The 24,460-nt window shown below is 39.0% G+C and overlaps 2 protein-coding genes across 13 annotated transcripts in view; both read left to right on the top strand.

Annotated features, from left to right (window-relative positions):
- The window catches only part of LOC126869919 (hexokinase type 2), a 35,261-nt gene extending 18,866 nt beyond the window's left edge, over positions 1-16,395 (top strand). For 4 of the 7 annotated variants that reach the window (XM_050627115.1, XM_050627114.1, XM_050627112.1 and 1 more), the window contains 6 exons: positions 11,969-12,131; positions 12,408-12,763; positions 13,162-13,261; positions 13,460-13,814; positions 14,060-14,330; positions 14,664-16,395. In XM_050627115.1, coding sequence (XP_050483072.1) covers positions 11,969-12,131; positions 12,408-12,763; positions 13,162-13,261; positions 13,460-13,814; positions 14,060-14,330; positions 14,664-14,741 — 1,323 coding nt within the window. In that variant the 3' untranslated portion in view covers positions 14,742-16,395. Of the gene's footprint in view, positions 1-3,924; positions 4,395-4,611; positions 4,642-11,968; positions 12,132-12,407; positions 12,764-13,161; positions 13,262-13,459; positions 13,815-14,059; positions 14,331-14,663 lie in introns of those variants that run through there. The other 3 variants (XM_050627116.1, XM_050627120.1, XM_050627118.1) reach the window with 3 other exon arrangements.
- A 140-nt stretch (positions 16,396-16,535) lies between these two features.
- Positions 16,536-24,377, top strand: LOC126869910 (FHF complex subunit HOOK interacting protein 2A-like). 6 transcript variants are annotated; one of them, XM_050627095.1, is made up of 6 exons: positions 16,536-17,861; positions 20,823-21,878; positions 22,070-22,520; positions 22,706-23,072; positions 23,447-23,947; positions 24,027-24,377. In XM_050627095.1, exons 1-6 carry the CDS (start codon positions 17,832-17,834, stop codon positions 24,124-24,126), a joined length of 2,505 nt encoding a protein of 834 aa, XP_050483052.1. In that variant the 5' UTR covers positions 16,536-17,831; the 3' UTR covers positions 24,127-24,377. The 6 variants fall into 6 exon arrangements, with proteins under 6 accessions (XP_050483052.1, XP_050483051.1, XP_050483048.1 ...); XM_050627094.1 differs by lacking the exon at positions 16,536-17,861 and adding an exon at positions 19,786-20,046; XM_050627091.1 differs by lacking the exon at positions 16,536-17,861 and adding an exon at positions 20,217-20,614.
- Positions 24,378-24,460: the final 83 nt, after the last annotated feature.

The raw sequence follows: 24,460 nt of genomic DNA, 5'->3' as shown, positions 1-24,460 counted from the left end.
ATAACCTCAACAGTAAATGATAAATATTTCTAAACGAAATATATTGTTCTTTTACACGTCATTTATTCCAGACAAAAATGAGATAATAATATCTTATTTTTATTTTATTTACTTATTTTACTTTTATTTATCTTAAGGGAGACCATTTACACTTTTATTATATGACAATATTTCACAAACATTACTGGTCTTTCTAAAGAACATTAGAGAAGACCAACGATTTTATATTTATGGAACATGATGTTTTTATACGTTTCATAAAAAAGGGATGTTTATAACGCAAAGACGGAGCCTCCGATGAACTAAAAACTCTCATTCACGCCGTTTCTTCGGTAGAAAAGCTTTATCGATCTTAGAATAATCGTCCGACGAAATTCACACGCGCTTTTGATGCTTTGTACTCGTCAACTCAAAAGCCAAACCGCGCTTCGAATTTCGTCATACAGCGACGCGGAAAAATTATCAATTTTCTCTTATTTTATTTTTGTATTGGACAGTGAAAAACACAAGATCGGCATACAAATAAAAGAACTTTGGAAAGAATGCGATAACGCTAAGGAAATACAGTATCATTCGTGCACACGACACCTGTCAACGAAAATTCAAGAAAGCTGATTTTAAAGCGTCGATTCAAAAATATTTTCCATTTTCATCAAAGGGAATCTTCGCTTCGATGTAATAATTAATAACGAGTTTCTATCGAGTCTACGCCGAGAAACTTGCTTATAATCGTGACTTGGAGGAACTTCCTCTGCTTGCACGATTCATCGCAAACAATTTTCAACGCTCTGCACCGCCTACTTCTTCGCAGTCAACATCATCGATCGACCATCGAATACACGTCGTCGTTCAGGAACGATTCTGTCACTATCGTCCCTATCGACCCATATGTTTGTGCTTCGCCAAACACACCTGGAAAGAATATGCACTACGCCACGTGGAAGCCTCCATGTGGCATATAAAAGCACAAGATAATGGACAAGAAACGATGGAGAATGCTCGATCGATCGAATGACAACGAGGCTTTTACCTTCGTAGGAGGACCATTTGTTCCTTTTCCGTTTTATCAACTTTATCAGCTTTCCGATCGGTCGAACATGTTAGAACTAACGACGATGTAACGCGGTTCAATTGTGCAATTTACACATATAAAATATTATAAAACGTATATTTCTTACATAAATATTATATTTTAGAAAGCTTGCTTTACGAACGTTGCACGTTGTCTGCATCCACCTGAACGTGCAATAAACGCAAATATATAGAAATATAATTCTGTGAAATAGTAATTGAACGAGAAATACCTTGACTAGAACTTTTCGTAACGTCGCTCTTATTCTTCTGTATGTAGACAAAACTCTAATTATAGAGGGTTAGAATAAATATCGGAACATTCAACATATCGTGCATTCGAGTGCGGATATAACGAACGGAAGTGGCGCATCGCGTGTCCGCTAGAAACACAGTCTCCAGAAGATAAACGCAAGTTGCAGCTCGAGTCGCTTGAATACGCAATGGAAGAGCAGAATGAAATACTCTATTTGTTGTCAGCTATATGATATCGGTATAATGAAACATAAATTGACTGGAAGATTAAACGAAGTGAATTGCGTCGTTGTTGCTGCAAAGCTATATTGCGTTACCGCGAAGCAAAAGAACAAGCACGATGGACATAGACCGTGGGACAATTGTTGGATAGATCGAAGAGAATCAACGACTTTTATTAGATAGAGCGCAATGCTCAGTACCATGCAGTAATATTACTGAATGAAGCAGTGAACGATCGAGTACTATTGGTTAATGAAAATGGTAGATTGATCGAAGGTACTCGAGTACGTTTTTGCACTCGACTTTTTATTACAAATATCTTGGAAACGCTGCACGTGTTATCGTATTTGTGCAATCTCGATGCTAGAAAGTTCATAATATAGAGAATAGAAATTGAAATTGGTTTAATCGACGTATCGCTGTGTCGATAGCATTGTTCTGCTCGTTTCTCTATCGATTTTCGTCGAAGAAGGTTTTTCGATAAAACAGCCATGAAAAAACAATATTCAAGTTAAAATATCTCTAGACGGTGTAACTTTTTAGCGAATAAGCTCGACAGCTTATCCGGGTTTTAAGCGACGTTTATCTACTCACAGAATGGTAAGCCGGTAATCATTTTACGACGCTGTTTCGCGACATATTTCATCCGTGTTAAACGATACACTAACAAAGAATATATTTGAAGATACGGAAGAAACGAGAAATGAATGCAACGAGGGCCTTCAATTAAAAAGACGATTAAAAAGTAATCATTCTCGATGTTTCTGTTGCTTCGAAACGAGGATACGGAGTAGTGATCTTGTTAATTTCACGGATTAACCGTAAACGATATAAAAAAAGAAAAAAATGTTATATATAAATTATGCGATGAAATACCGAGTTAAGCTCGTCAGAGAATGACAATGATTCCATATTTTTTCGAAGAAGATAATGCACGTGTTGGACATTAAAGTCGATTATTTTTTAATGTATTTTGCAGTAACATTGTATCATATCAATGAAAAGGTCAAACCAGATGTTCGATGCCGCAAGGAAATTATTTTTCGAAGGAGTAACGATTAATAGTAATTGGTAGACGTGGAAAAATTCATCGCAGACATGGAAGACGCAAATTTGCAAATTTTCGCGTAACACGGTAACAGAAGCGTCTCAGATTCACGTGATGCAATCATCGAATTTGTGGGTGCGGAATCGAATGACTTTTTTGCCCTTGAGAGGACGAGCCTCCATCTCGCGCACGGCACATTCACCGATAATGTTGGGTTATAACGGAGTGTGCGAACAAGGGGAAATTCACCCCTCTCTCGCTCCCCCCACTCTTTACATATCCCACCAAAGCGTCTTATGCAGCGTCGTATCGCACGCCACGGAACCCGCCGCTACAATTGACGCAAGAACCAGCTCCGTTTTCGTAAGAGTCTCGCTGTTGATTGCAGTTAATAAAAGGCGGAACTGATTCATGGAAGATTATGAAATTAATACGTCGGGTTGTTTGCACAAAGATATATTTTAATCCCGAAAAATGCCATATTCGATAAGGGAATTATCATCGTAGAGTATGATAATGCAGTTTTGGAAATTTACGATAATGATATAAACGACTAGACCAATGAAGCGATACTTTCGATGGCTTAAATCTTATCGGATATAAACATCGTTACAAATCATGGGAATTAACTAATCAAAGATACAGTGTCGATATTAATTTTTTATCGGTTCGTAGAATCTTTCGAAATGAAAAGAAAGGGTATTCCCGGAGGCGAAGAAAAATTTGCTTATTGCGGAAAGTAAGGAAAAATTCGATTATCGCCTCTGCATATTAAAAGACTTCTTAACTCGTCGTGTTGATTCGTAAATCTGTTTATAAAGGAACGCGAACATCGTCTTCTACTTTGTACGTTGTTTTACATGCTTACAGCTACAGGCTGTGTTTTCCATTTAAACGAAGCATACGCGTGCAAACAATGAAAACGAATTATCGGCAACTGTTAAAACAGATCTGAAATCATACGATGAGCATTCTAAGCCGCCGCTTGCTACGATTTCCATATATATAACGATGTTAAAACTGACAACGTTCGACGATATTCGACAACATTCTCAAAAGTATCGAGTGACATTAACCTCCGGTCGAAAGCAATTTTACGATCATTATAGGATTGCTTCACAAATACGAACATGCCGAGTGACAATAACGTATATGAACATACACAATCTGAATGACGAATGACGTAAAATTAGTATGGCACGGAATGCGGGTGCAAAAAGTTTCGTTAATCGGTAGCGAGGAATCCTGGTGCATCCGTCACTGGGTCGTCGGTCTTCTGGATGGCCTCTTTTCTCCCCACCACTAGTTCAGCATGTTCGTCCATGGAAGCGTAGGTACGCGCGTGGAACAGACGTGTTCGTACCAGTAGTCGCGATATAAAACTCGTGAGATACGCTGGTAAACGACAAATCGTACGTGGCTATCCGAACGAGAACGCAGTTACATCGACGCGCGTGTATGAACTCGTGCGTTTGGAATCCACCGGAACACGGATCGTGTATAACATAGAAGAGAAAACCGGATTCGTGGCAATTCCTCGAAACGTGTCGTGAGCTCTTGTTCCATCGTGCTTTCTCGCCGGGCCGTGCTTCGAAAACGCTTTAAACACGAAGCTTCTAGAGGGCCGCAGCTCGGGGTGCAACAGCGAAGTGAGGGCAATGAAAACGTCGACGTTATCCTCCAGTGACATGATCAAACAGGAGGTGAGCCAAGGCGAGCATCGTACGCGAAGAAGAATGGCTCGTGTAACGGAAGACGAGGCCGGTTTTCGTGTCGATCGATGGAATTCCTTTAACGTGTATGTTTCTCCTCGTCGCGGCTCGTTTTATGTAAAACATGGATAAAGAAGAAAGAATTGTTTAGAAGAACGCATTTCCGTTTCTTTTTGAAGTCGCTTTATCGTACGTGACTTGTCATCGCTCGTTTCGAAGCTTGTTCCGTAGGAACTACGAATAGGAGTGCCGAGGTTGTACGAGTTGATTCGCGCGTAAAGGTTAACAGAGATCGGGAGCGTGTTCGACGAACGTGTGATGAATCCACGAACGGTAGGACGCGACGCGTGACCGCCGCTACGGCGGTTAATTAATTAATCGATTAATGAGCAAACGCGTTGAATTACGTAAAACGCACGACGCATGATTATGGGCAGTGTGGCTGATAAAAAAGGAATATGCGTGTTCGATTGTATCGACTGATAAGTAATTGCACGAGTCATATCCGCGAAACTACGAGACGTCCACTCGATCGACAATGCCGACTGTCACATAGCACAGTGCGAAAACGAGTTTGCCGAGAAGTTTACCGCCGCTGGCTATTACCAAATACCGTTTCCATAGAGCGCTTCAGGAGCGTGACAATTCGGTGCCCCTGTTGTTATCGATTATAATGATCGTTGACGGGGGAGAAAAAGGGAAAGTAACATGCTCGATGATACCTGTGAGTGCAGCGTGTATATTTAGGATCGATAAACGCACGCGATTCTCGATACCTGTGCCACGTATCGTGTCGGACGATAAGCCTTTAAATAATTTATGACCGAAAGAGACGATAAGCAGCTTCGAACTTCGTCCAAATCCACTTTACTTCTTTCTCTTGAGTCCGATGATTTTACGCGGTAAATTCGCTGGAAATTCGCTGATGCTCTTCGCCACCCACGATTATTTATTCAGATAATAGAAGCTCGTGTTCAAGTAGGTAGGATTCAATGGGCTGAAGTTTATTTAATCGAGCACTAACTAAAATTTCGTATAATTTCTGAAACCATTGACCACGAGTCTGCGACTAATCTGACCGATTATAATTATCGCGAGAGGGGCGGCAGTATCTCTTAAAATTTTGGAGTATTTGAAAATAATTTTAAAGAAATGTTTAGTATCTCTTCTTTCCATCGAGTGGCAGTGAAATACTCGACACATTTGTTTATTCTACGTACATATGCACACAGATATATAATAGTGAAATGTTATCTCACCATTGCTATACTAAATCACTTTCTGAAACGAGCTACTGACATTATACAATGTGTTCAGCGAAACGATGTGCACGATTTTCGAAACACTTGCGATAACGTAATAAAAAAATATTTCGAACGAAGGTTCGTCCGTTTCGAAAATTTCAGCTACGAATTGCAATACTTAAAATCGTCAAGAAGTACTTTTTTCTGTTAAATGTTAACGTCACCTTGACTTTATCGAATGGCACGATGCTTTCTCGATTTCGTAGTATCGTAGCCGCTGTCAAGACGAATTCAACGACCTACAATACTATGAACTTCAAAAGACCTTGAGCTCAGAAATCCTAAATTCATCATTTAATGACGCGTTATTAGATCGGACGTCTATAGTAACATTCGTGACGTTAACCAATTGCAACAGAAAAAATTAGCAAAGTGCGATGTTGGTGCGACTACGTCTCAATGGGTGTCGTTTCTTAATGCTTCAATTTACGATCGTGCTATATCATTTCCACTCAATGAGAAATATTCTCGCAAGTGGACACTTGGATATTCCGTTGGGAGTGACTATCCGACTATCTGATGTAATAGCCAACTCGGATAGTCGCTTTCAACGCAATGTCCGAGTGTCCACTTGCGAGAAATACTATCAAATACTCGACACTAGAGAACGTTCGCTCCTCAAAGTCGGTTCTGACAACTGTCAGCATCAACTGTCACTCGACGAAACAAAATCTTGGTCCGTTAACGTTGTTTCGCCTTTATCGTTGTTTCGTAAATCGAGCTGAAACTCAGAGTCGATGGATATATCTAAGTTTAGACAAATAAGCGACAAATAGGAAAGAGTTTCCGAGAAGTAGCGACTGCAACGAACTTGACATCTTAGATGAAAGACTGTTCGATAATCGAAACTCTTGACCGTGCAACGTGTTGCATCGATGCACGTGTAACGGTTCCGGTTTTGTTCGGTTACCAAGCGCCGGCTTCGCGAAAGAACAAATCGCAAGAGACGACGCCTCCGGAGAGGCATGTCCAGGCGTAACACACAGGCGTGTAACATGTTCTCACGAAAGAGGTCGTCGCGCTTTGGATAGATGTTTTCGTCCGGCACGGCGGCCTTGACACTTCGGCTATGCGACGAACGATACACGACAGAAATAGCCGGTATACGAATGGAGTCGATCCGCAACGGGAGATGAAACGTAAAATCCGTTTTTGGTATATACGTCAGGCGAGTTTCGTGACAAATTTCGAGACGTCGTTCGTCGCGTCCTCTTATTTTTCGTAGGCGCGACGAAAAGATAATCCGCATGGATGCATAAACGAAGAATCGATCAGATTCCGATAACGAGACTGTTAATGCTGTTTTTTCCGAAGAAGTCAGCTTCGATGTCTCGATACGCATGCATTTGCATACGGAAGTATTGCGTAAACATAGCTGCGTAACAAGTATATGGCTCGGTACATCTCGGTACGGTTGTACCACGTGCATTTATACGAATCACTGTGCGTTGGCCTTTGGACATTCTTCCTGTAGCGTGCATGTGGCCTGTGCATATTACATGTACTATACCATTCATTCATAAACGGTCTTATTGGCTGGCAGGAGGGTGTGTCAGTGACGTCACTGCCAGATCAATGCCATACACGCGGAAAAAGGAAGAGGGAAACGGCGCGCCGTAGGAAATTGGCGGGAATTTCGAACGTGCGAGTGCGCAACAAAATAGGAACTATATATATTTATATGACAATTGGGCCAAGTTGTGCGAAAACCTACCAATCCTCGAAATGACAAAGAATTAATCACGCGCAGTACGGGTTCTATAATTTCGAGATCTTCATTTTGGAAAAAATTACCAATTCATAGAACGACTGTTACATTACGCAATTATTAAAACTATCGTGCCATAGTTCCATTTTAGATTTATAATTATTTTACGGAAAGCTTGCAAATCACATGTTAATTACGCGCCATCGTACTATTAAATAAACCGTTAAAAAACAATGTAAAACAGCGACAAAGAAATAAAATATACTCGATAGGAAGGAGGCTACTTTTTTGAAAATATTGAAATCTTCGTACTAGATTTACTCGATTCCAGATCACCGAGGGGATTGATATCTTTCTAGATAACATAGTCTAATTGAAATTTACATACTTGATATACGTTTTGGAGTTGAACTATTAATTTTCGAGTACATTTATCAAGTAGATACGTACATGGGCTACTTGTGTGATAAACCAGTGATTTATTGCTCTTCTAATCATGTCCGATAAATATGCGAAATTTCGTGATGCCGTATCTCTCACGAATTAATGATTTGAATTGTATCATTGCTCGCGTGATTAGATGAAAGGTATACGCGATTATATCGCGCCGTAGCGAACATAATAAATTTTCCGTGAAATAACAGTCGCAGAGAATCGATTTATAGAATATGCAATAAATAATAAAATGTAGACTAATTCTTGCCCGTGTTTTACTATCTTTGCAGAGTCGAGAAGAAAAAAATATCTTCAAATTTGTAATACCTACTTGCTCGTCATAATGTACAGATCGTTGATACTTGATATTCATGTTGATATTCATTTTTTGTTAACCTTCCTTAGATTTTCGATTTATAAGTAACATGTTCCTTCTTGTTACGTAAAGTGAGTACTCGAGTGTTATGTGACGTAACAGCGTTCAATATCACTAAGATCGTCAGAATTTAACTACCTGTTAGATTCGACACCGTATTAGAATAAATTGCGCAAGCAAGTTTCGTACTTTTTTTTTAGATAGTAGTATAGTATAACTTACGTAATATGATTTTCGCTCTAATCATATCTTTGATTCTATATGATTGATTTGCGACAACATAGCACTTATTATATTTCGCATTCATCGAAAATACTAAAATTCAATATTCCTCTTCTACAATTCACGATCATAAAATTTTCCATAACGATAACGTGACCATCGTTCCAGTTATTTAAAACTCATTTTCTTTACACTCGTATCGATATCGCTGTGTATTTCAATATTTTTTCTTGCTCCTGCTAACTACCTCGCAAAACATGTCGTAAGATAGCAATTCACACTGGCCTAAGAACTGTTACATTGCACTTGAACTCGACGCGATCGCACGCTAATGCATTTCTATGATCTCAAATGAATAAGCAACGATCGTGAATAGAAATCGTTGTCTCAAAACGTATTAGGAACATCAATTCTAGAATAATTTCAGCAAATATTGAATTTCATACTTGAATGTCAGCTGTAGTAATACACTCCGATAATTACAGACGTATTTCTTTCTAAATATTTGATTAAATTAATGACGAACAATCGGCAAATGTTTAAACACGATAGAATATTGATAAAATCTTACAAGCTCGTATAAATAATCATATTTCTTATCGGTATATTATAATACGATGATACGATTACGATGTATGACGTATTAGCTAAACGCTTAATACTTTCACTGACTCAATGACGCCTTGTACATCTGCTAACTAATGTGTTCATATCTACTCCATTTTCGATCGATCGTTCATGAACCATTTATGAGGCAGCGTATCATTTAATATTGGATTATATATTATATATATAATTCACCAAAGCTCCGTATGCGTGTGTATGTACATATGTATGGGCATGTATGAGAAAGAGAGAGAGAGTGCACCTGCGGTGGATCAAGCGACGAATCACGTGGAAAGGCGCTTTAACGACGCCGACGTTCATCCACATTGACGTAAAATCGTCAAGGCCGATCGGAATAAGAAGAGTATGTAGTACTTACATCTATGCGCGTTTCATCTCGCTCGAGATCTCTCACGTGCGAGCGGTTTACAACGAGATTATCGAGCGTAAAATCTCTGTCAACGTGTCGTGACCCAACTATTGTAGTTCGTTGCATTTTTCCTTTCATCCGCTTTTTTCTACCGTAATTGATGAAAATCGATGACAGGTTAAGATCAGGTTGAACGGAATCGAATTTGGAGGTGTATAGTTTTAGCGAACATTTGGCACGTTCAGGATTTTAGATAGAACCCTTGCAACGAACGAGCATCTTTGATACGTGGCAGTTAGTACCGAGCTAGATTTTGTAACAGCAATTTGTACGACGATATCTCAACAGTTTTTGCTTGTTGGCTCTTCGTATATCGTAGGTTATCAATCGCAACATAATGAACGTTGATTGGTCAATTAATTAAAGAATTACTTGCTCGAATAACTTTATCTGTTGATATTAGATGCTTGAAAAATGTCGTGTTATGCAAGTCGAATGTTTATTTCCCTGTTTCTTCGCGGAAGAAATAAAATATAAATTGCGTTGTTTAAAATAGATTATCATTTATCCGACTGACGTTTTCTGTTGAAAAAGATATTCAACAGATCGCGTTAATGAAAAGTTCAACATATTTTCGTCGGGAATATTAAATGACCGGTATACGTATTAAATGATGATGAATTTCAATCGTGTGATAAAATTCGAAATTACATAAATAAATTACAATTTCCGTGACAATTTCTACAAAAAAACAGGGAAGTAGTAGAGATAAATTTTCAGGCTTTGGCACCGTCCAACGGACTACATTAACTATACGCTTATCTATTTCAAGAATTTGACTATTCTATATAGTGATTTAGTTCAGATATAGCGATTAGTATATGATTTAAAACTTCAAAATCTTGTCTCCGAACTGAAGAACAAAAATATTTGAATAAATTTAAGGTACGAGTTAAAAATTATAGCTAAAGATATCGTAATAAATTATTATAATGAGTTGATATTACTATTATTATTATTAGGATATATATTATCCTAACGCTTATGACAAACTAACCGTAATATCTGGAAGCGAAAAAACTTTCATATAAAAAGAAACATGCAAATGTGGTCGTAGGTCAAAGGATGGACTTTTAATCAAAATTCATGTCGAATCTTCAAACGATTTCACAAAGAAACAATTATTTCCCCGAGAAACGAGTATCTCATTGTAGATAACTAGACCTCTTCGATTTGAAAGACCGAAGCCATAGTATTAGTGGCTAATTTCGTCGTTAGAAAATAATTTCCAGTATATATAAACTTGGTCTCCCTTTAGCTTTAAACATTGATTAAAACCATAAACTTTTGAACTGTCGAAAGATACGATCTTCCAGAGTAAAGAGAGAAAAGAATGGCGTATAAACAGCTTAGGCCAGTTATTATTTTCCTACGACCGAGTATGGCAACGTAAATCTCCGACCTATTTTTAAGATTCGAAGCACAAGGTTTACGCGAAGTTAGACGCGTCGGAAAGCTAAATTGACCAACAAGCGGAAAGAACAGAAAGAGAAATGTAATCATACGATTGGAGTCTATCTATTGATCTATATTTAAATTTCTACGCTAGAAACCTTAAACTTTGCGTAGAGTTAAACGTGTCAAGGAATCGGAGCGAAACATATGCAGAAAATTTAATAATAATATTTTGGTATTGAAAAGTGACGAACGTTAATAAGATCTTGTCTCTATATTTACAAAGCGACTCGTTTCAATCTTTAAACGCTTCTATTTTACAATCAGTTCTCGATGACACGGTCGAATGCCTAAATATTTTCTGACAGAAGTCTATTAAACAGGTACTTCATTCTCGACTCTGATCTTGTCGTTGTCACATCGTACACTCTCGTCGACTCTCTCCTCGATATCCGTCACTCTTCCCATAATCGTGCGCGACTATTGTTCCGGCCTGTGACATCACATTTTTGTACGCGCATATGGGTGCTCGTGAAGCCATACAAAAGTGCACAGTAAATCCCAGCAGCATTCTTTCGACTGGATAGTCGCGAACGCATGCTCGTTCTTCGAAATAAATGCTACTCATAGAATGAAACAGCTTTATTCCGATTTATACGTACGACTGACGATTTGCGTTTCAAGACACGTTTAATATTCATGATACTTACGAAGTTAATATCAGCCTGATACTGATAAGTACAGTGTTGTCCCACGAACTCTGTCCACCTGGAGTATTTTCGTTATTTCAAACGATGCGTGAAAATATCATTAACGAAAGTTGAAGGATTCAGTGAAACGCGTGATATGGAATTATTTAAAATAACGGAGATATTTCAGGTGGACGGGGTTCCGTGGGACACGCTGTAATAGAGAGAAAATTAGGAAAAAATAAATTCGATTTCTGGTGTTACTATGTTAAGGTGTAATTCACAATTAATATTAGAGGAAATGTTTTTTTTTTTTTTAAACAGAGCTTCGTACGAAGAAACGTTATTTTATATCTTCGACTTATTTCGTCGCGTACAATCGCCAATTATAGGTACAGACACCCTGTATATGGAAGACCTATCGAAGGTCAGCTCGTATCAGGGACCATTGTTAGACCGAAATCGATAATCAGTTTCCATTTTCATTTATCACAGATAAGAGATATCTGCAAGGAGCTGATCCTTTCCAACGAACAGCTCCATATGGTTATGCAAAAGTTGGACGATGAGATGAACAAAGGTCTATCGAAGGAAACGCACGATCAGGCGGTTGTGAAATGTTTCGCGACCTACGTCCAAGACCTTCCCGATGGCAGTGGTAAGAAGACACGTATATCTCTTATAATCGCTAAGAAATCAATTTCCCGTAACGAATCAGAATTATTCGAAAGTTCAAAAAACGAAGAAAATAGCTACTAATCCTATAGATCGGTTGTTCTGATTCGCGACGATCTAGACTTTGAAGGAAAATTATTTAAAAATTCCCGGTATCGCTGATTCTCAAGGAAAGAGGAAACTTGATATTTCTAATTCCAATACGAAGAAATATTTAGTCAAAGTCAATCGTACGAATTGAATTATTATCGATTTACAGAGAAGGGCCACTTTCTGGCCTTGGATCTGGGAGGGACGAATTTCAGGGTGCTCTTGATCACCTTGGATCACCAGAATTTCGACATGAAGAGCAAAATCTACGCCATACCACAGAGTCTCATGTTAGGGACTGGTACACAGCTCTTCGATCATATAGCTCAGTGTTTGGCGCTGTTCGTCAAGGACCTGAACCTTCACAACGAGCGTCTACCTCTTGGTTTTACGTTCAGCTTCCCATTGTCTCAACACGGGCTGACCAAAGGCTACCTAGTCAGGTGGACGAAGGGTTTTAATTGCAGCGGTGTAGTCGGCGAAGACGTGGTTGCTTTGCTCGAAAAGGCAATCGCAAAAAGAAAAGTGAGTGCTTCGTTCTATTTTAAAACAGTTGTTCAATCATCGATGACAAATATCTTTATTTTTTTTTTTTTTTTTTTTTTTGTAAAATTACGTATCATTAATTCAATAAATTGATTCTATATCTTGAAACATTGCAAGTTAAAATTCTACTTTATAAAGATTCTATTTTGCAAAAACAACGAGGATAATATCTCAAACTTGTGAGTTTATTAGTGAGAATATATAGAGTACGTATAGAAAAGCAAAGAAGTCATAGGTTCTAAATCGGTCAGTGATTTCATAACAATCGCGTTAACGAGAAACGAGAGTCGAAAACAACGATAAGAACAATTGTTGCATGAATACATAGCTAGTCGTAGCTAATTGCGAAACCATGCTAATTACGATGTATCGTACAGGACGTGAAAATCGAGGTATGCGCCATTCTGAACGACACCACTGGTACTCTGATGTCGTGTGCTTGGAAAAACAGGAATTGCCGTATCGGATTGATCGTCGGTGAGTGACGAATATTACTTTTCTTTCCATTCTTATCATTCACAAATAGGTAAAAATCTAATAATCGATCTCTTCTCTCTAAATGAAGATATTGAAAATTCCTCTAATGAAAGAACACCGAAACTTGCGGACCTAATATTACCGTACATGAATTATGAAACTTTTTCCCCAATAAGATAAAATCTCGTTTCGCTTCAGGAACTGGTACCAACGCCTGTTACGTGGAGAAGACGACGAACGTACAATGTGCGATTCCAGGAAACTTCTCGCAAGAGAAGCCGTATATGCTGATCAATATCGAATGGGGTGCGTTCGGCGAGGGTGGTGTGCTCGATTTTATTCTAACGGAGTTCGATCGAGCGATCGACGAAAATTCGATCAATCCGTCGAAACAGTTGTTTGAGAAGATGATATCGGGCATGTACATGGGAGAATTGACGAGGTTGGTTCTCGAAAAAGTGGTGAACGCCGGGCTACTGTTTGGTGGAAAGTGCCCCAGCGATCTTAAGAAACGGGGCAAATTCTTCACGAAATACGTTTCAGAAATCGAAAAGTGAGTATCACGCAATCGTATCGGATATCTTTTACTCGCGATAGAGATTCACCGTATCTCCTCTCTCTCTTTTCGTTCATTTTTTTCACATTCCGAGTTACGACATTTTAGTATTAATTAAATTAATTTCTCTCGTTATTCCAAGCAAATCCTGAATCTGACAACGCTAATCTAGGACTGCAGGCAATTATAACGAGCCACCTTCCCAACGTTCGACGTTAAATGTTGTTCTTCGTTCGTTTCAGCGATGCTAAAGGGAAATACACGAACTGCCGCGAAGTACTAGCAGAATTAGGATTACGAAACGTAAGTGACCAGGACTGTGAAAACGTTAGGTACGTTTGCTCTGTTGTGTCGAGGAGAGCAGCTCACCTGGCCAGCGCTGGAATCGCCACGTTATTGAACAAAATGGGCGAAGACAGCGTAACAGTCGGAATCGATGGCTCGGTCTACAGATTCCATCCGTACTTCCACGAGCTTATGACCGAGAAGATAAGCCAGTTACAGAATTATAAGGTGAGACCAATGGGAACAGCTTCGTTTCTGAAAGTTTCGACGAATATGCTGTTTTAAAGAGACATGTTTTTCTTGCACGACGGTTGTGTAACAGTAATTTCAATAAAATCCTATATCTTATCATTACGACGAGTATTAAAATCGATAATTGAAATTTAAATCAAGGTTCCAGTCTATTAAAAGATTCAAGAATATTTGCTTATCAACGTCTCTGCCGTATTATACAACCGTCGTTTAAGTCAAACGTATAAAATTTTATTTGGCGAAATAAAAAGCTCTGAGAAAAGAACTTGGAGATAATTTAGGCTCTAACAATTTACATTGTTTTTGCAGTTCGATTTAATGCTCTCGGAGGATGGCAGCGGTCGTGGTGCGGCGCTGGTCGCCGCAGTGGCTGCCGGACACCGGTGAAGACAACGGCTGTGCCGCGACTCCTCAAACTTAGATTAAATTAAGTTATATGCAGTAACGATTCAAATTTGACACACCATTAACATATACGTACACAGAAAATGTATGAAGTCACGCGTATGTGCCGAGGAAAAAGTCGAAGAGAGCTAGCTATTAAATAAACTAAAAATGAAAGAAAGGAAGCGAGAGAGGGAGAGATAGGTAAATAAAAGAACGAGTGAGATTCTGTCCGTTAGGAAGAATAGAGAGCAAGATCGAGAATGAATGAGTGTGAAAACGAATGAGAGCTGAATGTGCACTTGTACATAGAGCATAAAACGTAGCCTAATCTCTGCGAAAATATCGAAACAACGGTACTTGAAGGAGTACTTACAAATCGACGAGCATATTTACGCTCGTCACTACTAGACCGGAGAAGGAAACAGAACAAATTTATAACGAAGTGTTTTCACGCGAGACGTGGTTGCACACGAGCAAACTAATAAACGAAACTACGAATAATGTGCAACAGAAATCTTATTACTGCCATAAGTGCAGACAAATACGTATACGTAGACGCGGCTGGATGGAAGGAATTTGAAAGAATTTCAATCGTTCCTTCGAAGCAAAGGCTACGTGAATTTATCGGCATTATGCGTGTGCGCCTAGCTCGCGATACATCATATATCACGAAATGTCGACGAAAACGGTCGATCTCGATGTTCCTTCTTGACAGAACATACACAAAGATGCGACTGGTTCGCGATCCTGTGGGTCAGTCTCTTCTGTTTCGCTACTGCTCCGAAATCTTTGCGGAAGAGGATGAAAAAAAGGAACGGGCGGATCCTTGGTTTACATAGAGCGATTTATAAATTATTTGTATCGTCGTTTTATCCTACAGTAATCTTATTGTAACATTTAGACGCGCGTGATTGAGACGATGGTCGCGCAAGTGGAGAAAGAATGAGCGGAACGAGGGTAAAAGAAGTTATGCGTGCGTGAAAGAAGTTCGGTATGCAAAACGAGATTATATGTATATTGATATCGAGACGAAAAAGAAAAAAAGAAAAAAACAAAGAAATGAAAAGACGAAGAGATAGCGCGAGCAAATATTAGAGAAAGTGTGTTTTGCAACAGTTCATTAGAAAAAAAAATGTGTAGTATCGTTTTAAGGGATTTAGGCGGTTTGAAGTATTTTTAGATTTATAGGCCACGGTCGCGCTCAACGCGTACGTCTTCTTTGGACGTCACTCTTATTGTTACGATGACGATGATGACGATCGCCGCGTATATACGGACGATCTTTTAACACTGTCTCCGGAACGATTCTTCGAAGACGTTCCCATTGATATAGCGACTTAAATTATACAACGTACATTAAAGAGGATGACAAAAAAGGAAAGACAAAAAAATTAAAAAAGAAAAAAAGAAAGAGAGAGAGGCAAATGTGTGAGTGAACGCGTATATGAACGAGCGATTGATTCTAAGTCGTGACTCTCGATACTATGTTTTCCCGCCACTCTCTCGTGTCGAGAGGCGAATATTTCTTTGGAGTTCAAAGATCGATGGAGCAGAATAATAAACGACCTGTTTTGAGAGCAAATTGACAGTTATCTCTATTATCGTTTTATTGTCGCGAAATTGTAATAAAAATAAGATACTTAGACTCATACTATTCCAGTACTTTTTCATTTCAGTCGAAAAACATCATTGTTAAAGTTGTTCGATACTCAAATTCCTTTCTCAGTACTTTCGTCCGCATATTGGATCATTTTCGTAAGTCATAAGCAATGCAGGTTTTCCTCAGTACGGTAAGAATCCGTGTAATGTACGTTTGGAAACTCATAACTGAGTTTTTATTATCCGAACTGCGGTCGGAGGATTCAAGAGAAAAATGATACAATTGACGAAGTCTTTAAATTGAAGAAACGTTCGATCGCGTCACAATTTCATAAAGTCTCGCAAAATCCTATAGATTGTAAAATTATAAGATATAATATAAAAAAAAAAAAAAAATGCATCGAGGAGACAGGAACACTGGATAGTGTTCGGTATAAATTGCACCCATGTTAAAGAAGAAACAGTTGCATCAAATTATGTATCAGCTTACAATGAGACAAAACGTACAAACTCGCTCGACTTCAGTTTTCTGAAAGGGAATAATTAGCGAACAAACTTATACTACCAGAACCATTTCATTATAATTATCGCAGCTGTTTTTATTCCTGGGATAAACAAAATTTTACCATATGTATGTGTATCTAGGTATTACTCTCAATTTTTTGCAACTAGTAATTAGTCGAGCTAATATGTTTTTTATTCGGCTACTAGTACAACTTTACAAAATTGACGGTCGTAACGAATTCTATTATATCAAACTCAGGTCTCAGAAGAACCGCGTCACTTATGACCTGATATTGTCCTCCTTATGCCATTATATTCTCCTTATATCATTAATATCGATATCACGATTCGATAGATCATACAAATTTATAATTAAATATAAAGTAATCAGATATTTTTGAAGTCAATCGTATCGAACTGATCGTCTCGATTTATATAATTAAAAAAAAAAAAACATTCAGCCCGGTTTGAGGAACTTTATCAGAAATAGTAGAAAATTCGTATATTCGTGATTTGAACATAAGAAGCACGATACGGATCGAACAGATCCTAGCGACCTGAAGAAAGAAGAATCATCGCTCCTCTATCTTTACTCCAAAGTTTTCCTCCTATTGTTTCGTACGCGACTCGAAAACGCGATGAGGATCGCCCCGTACTTTCCGGATCTGGGCTCGATTGTCATTCGGTTCGTGTTCTCCGATTACGAAACAGTGGCGGGAAGAGAAGTGTCGGTCAAAAGCTTGGCCAGAACGAGGAATTGTTGCTATATATTCTGTATTTATTTTCGTCGTCATTTCGATAAGACTTCGCGGTGTGTACCGATAAAATTCGCGTGGACGGTCGATCTATCGACGAAGAGAGAGAGAAAGAGAATTCTTTTGTGATCGTCGTTTCACGCGAAGAAGATTCTCTCTGCTTCGTCCCGTTTCCTCGAACCGAGCCGAATCGAACGTTCGTCTCCGATCGCTTGCTGGTCTCTCGTCATCGATGTTGCGGCGACTGTTGAAACTAAAGGTGGTGAGTAGCTCTGCCGCGGTATACTTAGCGCGATCACGCGGATCCACGTGAGCGTAACGTTCGAATTAACGTGCGATGTCGACACGAGCACGAAACGTGTCGTCGCGTATTCTACCGATTATTATTGTAAGATACCATGCACACCAACGACGCTATTTCGTTGTGATTTTGTTGATAGTGACGCTGTGTGATTCCGTATCCCGTAGTTTTAGATTGTTGACGATGCATCGGAAATTGGTATCGGAGATTGTTGAAGCATCGGAAAATGGTACTAAAAAATTATTGGAATTGTGGATCGATAAAGGTGTCTCAAGAAGGATAGTACAACTATAGCCAATTGTATAACTAAATTCTATATATAAACGAGAAATAAAGTTCTTCCGTTCGAATTGTCAGCTTTAAAGAAAAATAAAGTAGTAAAGCGCCACTGGTGCGAAATTCCAACGATATTGTGTCATGCGTCTGTACAGATCTAAAGATAATTAATGTGACAGAAAAAAAGCGGCAAAGTACGAGTACAAGTGCGAGTACACGTTCGGATTCCTACAATGCGAGGAATTCTCGTGATCGAGCATCGAATTACTGTATTCTAGGCTGCGTAAGAAAAATCAGCGGCTACATGAGGCGCGCGATCTAACTGTACTGTTCATCGATTTAGATCGCGACAGCGTATTTGTAAAAGTGTCGAGTGTCCGATAAGAAATTTGGTAGGATGTTTAGTGAGAGACAAAGTTGTTTTCCTTGGTTAATCGTGAATGAATCGATCGATTCGAAGGAGCGAGTAGAATCGAAAGATCGTCGAAGACAGCGAATCGATTATATCGGCGGAGCCTGAACCGCTTTCACGATTTTTGTCACGAATTTTTTTTATATTCACAAACTGGTTAATGTTGTTGAGATGTGTACACGTTAAAGGTGCAAAATAAAAGTCATCGTAAATCTTGTTGCTCACGATCGATGTGCCATTACCATGCCGCGTTTGAAAAGAGTTGAGAACATTTTGGTGCTCGATCAGTGTTTTTAATATATAAATATATTATATATACATTTAATTTATGTATTTAATAAATATAATTTAAATATTTTTTTTCAGTTTTTATTACGTTAGTATACATCTGATATATTAATATATTGATAAGACCTTTTGATAAGACTGAGTTTGCAATTCTAAGAAATACTAAAAGTTAAAAATAATAAAAGTTTTCCTCGTGAACGGAAGGGGAACAATAAAGATAAGCTGGCTATTTAGAGAGATAGAGCATTTGCAACGATAATTATTGCGCGAAGGTTTTGTAGGAAAATTTGGGAGTTTTTTAAATTGAAATGGCACGAGATTTATTTAATTTCTTGAATGTTTGATCATGGTAAACACGAGTAAATATTCTCGATAGTTAGACGTTTTATTAGCACATTTAGACAGGTATTTCAGAATCTTATCAGCGATTATATCGATCAACCTTGATTAGAAAATGAGTGATATATAATAGGAAAAATACTGAAGATAACGGAAGAACTCTGCATTCAACTCTGATATAAATTCGAGTGAATAATCCGCGAAGGGATATTAAAATATTCAGTATAATCTTCCCGTACCGAAGAAATCAATTCAAATCTACAAATTTGGTTTCATTTAATTTTTCGACCTTTGGCAAGCCTAATCGAAATGTATTTACTACATCGACATCTTCTCTGCACGCCACTAGATGGCTACGAACTACGTTTATCTTTACAAATCGATTTACTTTTTCCAGCGAAAAATCATTTAAAATATCCATATAAAATTTCTCTCAAAATAAATCTATCATTTGACGAAACTAACAAATGCAAGTCTACGCGCAATGTAATCTGTACCGTCCCCCTAATCTCTCTTCTCAATCGTCGTACCTAACGCCATAACAATATGTATATATATGATACATACATGCTTGGCGATAACAACACCACCTGGTGGTAGCTGACAGGAAACAAAACACGTCAAAGCAGCAAAGTTTCGCTGTCGCAGCGACAGTGAGGTATAGCACCGTGATACGGGAACGAACAATGAGAAATTATGCAGAAACGGGTGATTACACGAGAAACGGCCACAAGGCGCGTGCATAGCGAGAAATAATCGTGGACCAGGATCGGACGGTGCGTTAAGATGATTAGTGGCATTCAAATCGCGCTGAAGAATGCCATTGATGTGGTGAGTGATAACCCTGGTAAATTCCGCAGTTTCGTCGTCGGTTCTGTTTTCGACCACGCGACTGCGTACAATGTTCTCGATTCATTCGTCCGAGAAAAAAAGACACGCACATTTTCATTTATATTTTTCCTTTGTTTGCAGAGCATTGTAAACAGTGTAAGAGAGATTTTAAGGCGGTATCCATCGATCGTAGTGCGGCATTATATGTTTTACGTAAACGACGATTTCCCTTCGTTCGACCACCGCGCGCTGTTACATGTGCTATTGTATTTATTTACGTTCTGCGTGTATCGATCTGTGTGTTGTGCCTTTCGCTATAGTCGATACGCTACTGTCTACTCTTACGAATTTTTTCTTCTCGTCCTTCGTGCGCGCCCGGATCGATTTAAATCGCGCTCGTTTGGCGCCCATAAAAAAATCCAAACAAACACAACGGTGCGGCGTAGCCAACTTTCGGCCGGCCAATACCATGCCGGTAATACGCAAAATCTACCCATCTCGATCGACACGCGTATTTGCGCGTTGTCTAATCGTTGCAAGATGTACGTCGTTATATTTAGCGGCTTATGTAATTATTTCAAGTTGCACATACGGGCGAACCAACCGTAGCTCATTAACATGTGCACGTTTAATAATCTACCGTGTTTTGTATCCTACTTGGTTTTCCTCAACAACGACTCAAACGACGTAGTACGATTCCTGGTCGACGTTTTAGTCGTCATCAGTTTTTTTGCTTTAAACGAGGCGCTGTACTTATGAATTTTTATCGTTTGCAGATAGCACCGCCTGCCACGCCGCTGCAAGACTTCACCTACCATTGGAAACAGCTTATGAACTTTTATGTGAACCACCTGACAGATTGCAAGGTGCCCATACAGTCCACGGGTATACCACGACATTTAGACAGATTACTGGAAATATTGCTGGAAGAGGAGAAAGACGAAAACGAACCAGGACCATGTCTCGAATACCTGTTGCAACACAAGCTACTGGACCTGCTGGCTACGCTCGCCAGCGCGGAAACTCCACCCGGTATGAGAACCATTTGCCTGTCTTTTTTAAGAAAATTGCTGGGTAGATCTAAGTACCCACTGCTGCATCACACGTCGATTTATGGACCAGTGCAACGATTGATCGCTCTGTGCAATGGAAACCCACCATCGCCTATGGAAACTGAGGAGGTCCAGTTCCTTCTCACGCTTTGCTTTCTAGTTTGCAAGTACCCTCACGTGACCAACATAATAAACGATGCACCGACTGTTCAGAGGCATAACGCCTCTACCAGAAGGAATTCCGAAAGGATGGAAGTGGAAAAAGTTACCTACGTCCCAAACAGAAGAAAAAATAACTTTAATCCCTTATTCGAACCACTGGACACTCAGGCGGTTACGTTGATAAATCCCGATTTGTTTAGCTCGGAAAATGGTAGGAGACGGTCTGTGGAGACTAACAGACCGCCCAGTAAGAATGGAACGAGGGGATCATCTAGTCAATCGAACGATTCGATATCTTCCAGGGAAGTGGAGAATGCCTCGCAATCTTCTAGTCCGGTAATCGAGAAACCGATTTGCGATGAGAATTCGGGTGTCACGGTACAATCTTCTGACTCTCAGGACTGCGACATCTCTCAAAAAGGCGAAAACGTCGTTCTAATGAACGAGATAGATACACATTTGCAGAATCTCCAGGATTTACGATTGGACGTTGAGTACGGGGCTGCTTTCGAGGAGTCTAATTGCGCAGAAGGGGATCAGAATCTTCTGAGACCGGAAACGCCACAGAAATCAAAATGCCTTCTATTAGATGCCTTGTTGAGTTACATAAATAGCGCGGTAAGGCACGAATTTTAAGTAATGAAAGTAAACTATCATAATAGCTCCTTATGTTGTGTTATCCATACTTTGCGGACTATTCTGCAATATCAATATTAATAAAAGCTATGGGTTAAATATTCCAAATCCTAATATACAAAGAACAGTCAATCAGACAACAAATTCTTAAACAAAAATGTTTCCTCTTTCAGGATAATACCGTGAGGATAAGAGCCTGCGAAGGAATAATGGTCCTTGCATCCTTGGAGGATCCATCGTTCGCACAAATGGTAGCAAACAGTGACTTAGTAACCCTGATACCAAATAGATTAGAGAACCTGTTCAACGCCATCCCAGCGCATGTCGATCCAGCAGAGATCGACGGCGTGGATGTTACTTGGGGTTTAGATTCGCCAATGTGGACGAAGGAGAAAAAATTTTCTGGCTGCAGACAGGTTGCTGCGTTTTTCATGTGGTTTGATTACTGCAATCAATTGATAAGGGAAGCGCATCCAGACGTGGCAAACGCGTTGGCGAAGAACATTAAAGTGAATTTCTTAGAGAAAATTGTGACACCAGCCCTAGCTGAACATCATGTTGTTCTTATCACGGCATTGATTACGAAATGCTTGAAGGAACTAACATCTAGCACCTTATGTACAGGTTTGTATATAATTTATGTTAAAATATGGAGAATTAACAATTTTGTTTTGCTTGGAATTTTTGGAGCATTGATAGAGTTCGTTTACTTTCTCCTTTAAATAGTAGGAGACGAAGAAAGATTGCTCTCTGACCCTTGACAATATTTCAAAATTAATTCAAACGATATTAATAATTTCTTTTTTCAGAAATAAGTTACTGGCTCGTGGGTCACGACAGAGGCCCAGAGATACCAAACGTATGGACGTCACCTGTACTACACAGGCTGATAGACAACTGCTTCACGGACAGTGACGATTTAACGCTGGAAACATTAAAGCTGTTCGAGGAGATGATAGAGAAACGAAATGAACATATACTGCACTGTCTCGTATTAGTATATTTGTCAACACGAGGCTATTACGACAACACCGCGGCGGATAGTGCAATTGCATCCTGGAGCGACGAGGAAGACGAAAGAGAAAGAGAAAAGAAGAAGGGTTCGCTAGACCTCTCCTACGAGCAAAGTCATAGTCGAACATTAGCACCTAGTAATATTCATAGAATTATAAATTGGTAAGAATCTTACAGAAACTCTCACCACCGTACATAGAAAAAAAAAAAAAAAAGAAAAAAGAAAAACTTTCATCAAAAGAACGTTTTATGACGGAGACATTCCTTGTCACTCGAATAAATAGAATATTAAAAAAAAAGTAATAATTCAATAATGTACACGCTTATAGTACTTGACAAGCGTGACACAAAGTGAGAAAGCTTAATCAACAGAAAGTCTCAATCAATCATTTCGATACGTCACCAACTGAATACGTTTTCTCAGCGTATGTACTAAAGAACTTCGAACACTTTCCCTCGCGCAACAATACTTACATATGCAAATGAAATAGTGTAAAGGTATAGAATTTTTAGCTTCGTATCAACCTCCGTTTCAGTTTCCTGTCCCTGATTCCTCGTTATCTACAAACAGACACGGACGTGAACAATTACGAACGGTATATGGCTGACTTGGAAAGGCAGTATTCTATTGTGCTGACAGACTGCTCGCTAATGGCCTGGCCGCTAGAGGCAGTAACCGTGGATGATTCTGCGAGTTCCGATTCCAGGCCGGAAGCAGACCATTGTTCCATAAGATTTTACATGGGGCCGTTTATGACGATGCTTTTTGAGAAAGTGGCGAGTATTCCAAGGCAAAAGTACGAGGTCAACCTGCAACTGACGGTGGTGATCTCGAGGCTTGCGCTTTTACCTCATCCGTACCTGCATGAATTTTTACTGAATCCGTTGCTACCAGTAGCACCCGGCACGAAGAACTTGTTCACCTGCTTGCAAAAAGTTGTCAAACAGCTGGTGAACGAGGTACCAAAGACGCCGGATCACAAGCAAATGCTGACAGAGACACGAGAACGATTACTCGAAGATTGTTCACACGAAGGGTAAATACGAATAAGAATGATTAATTATATCGTTCGTTGTTTGATAATTTCGGAAGATTAAATGTTTCGTGATTTTTAGAGAGAAGGAGAATATCTTGTTCGAAAGCGTGATCGTGACAGAAGAATTTTGCAAGGAACTGGCTGCGATAGCATACGTAAAATATCATCATTCTATGTGATAATTGTTATCAAAGAGAGCGATGTAAATTATAGAATTTAATTACAGTACTATGGATGAGTAAATTTACTTAATGATCGATCGTCAGTCTAGATACGCTTAAATAGAAAATTGTTTTTTGTGATGAATTTGTAAAATATACGTATATACCTTATGTTAAGTATAGCTAGTATTATATTAATGTTAATGTTTACAATCACTTATTTGCACAATTCGACTTGTGACTCTAATAAAGAAACTACTGAAAAGTCACGTTCGTTTTAATTATTTTGCTTCAAAAATTGTTACAAATTTTTCTAATTTAGTTGTCTATAATATTTGTAGTTTCAACAATC

The sequence above is a fragment of the Bombus huntii genome, chromosome 10 (assembly GCF_024542735.1).
Source record: "Bombus huntii isolate Logan2020A chromosome 10, iyBomHunt1.1, whole genome shotgun sequence".
Lineage (NCBI taxonomy): Eukaryota > Metazoa > Arthropoda > Insecta > Hymenoptera > Apidae > Bombus > Bombus huntii.
The sequence above is the reverse complement of the archived record's forward strand: the minus strand, read 5'-3'. Positions and strand labels throughout refer to the sequence as shown.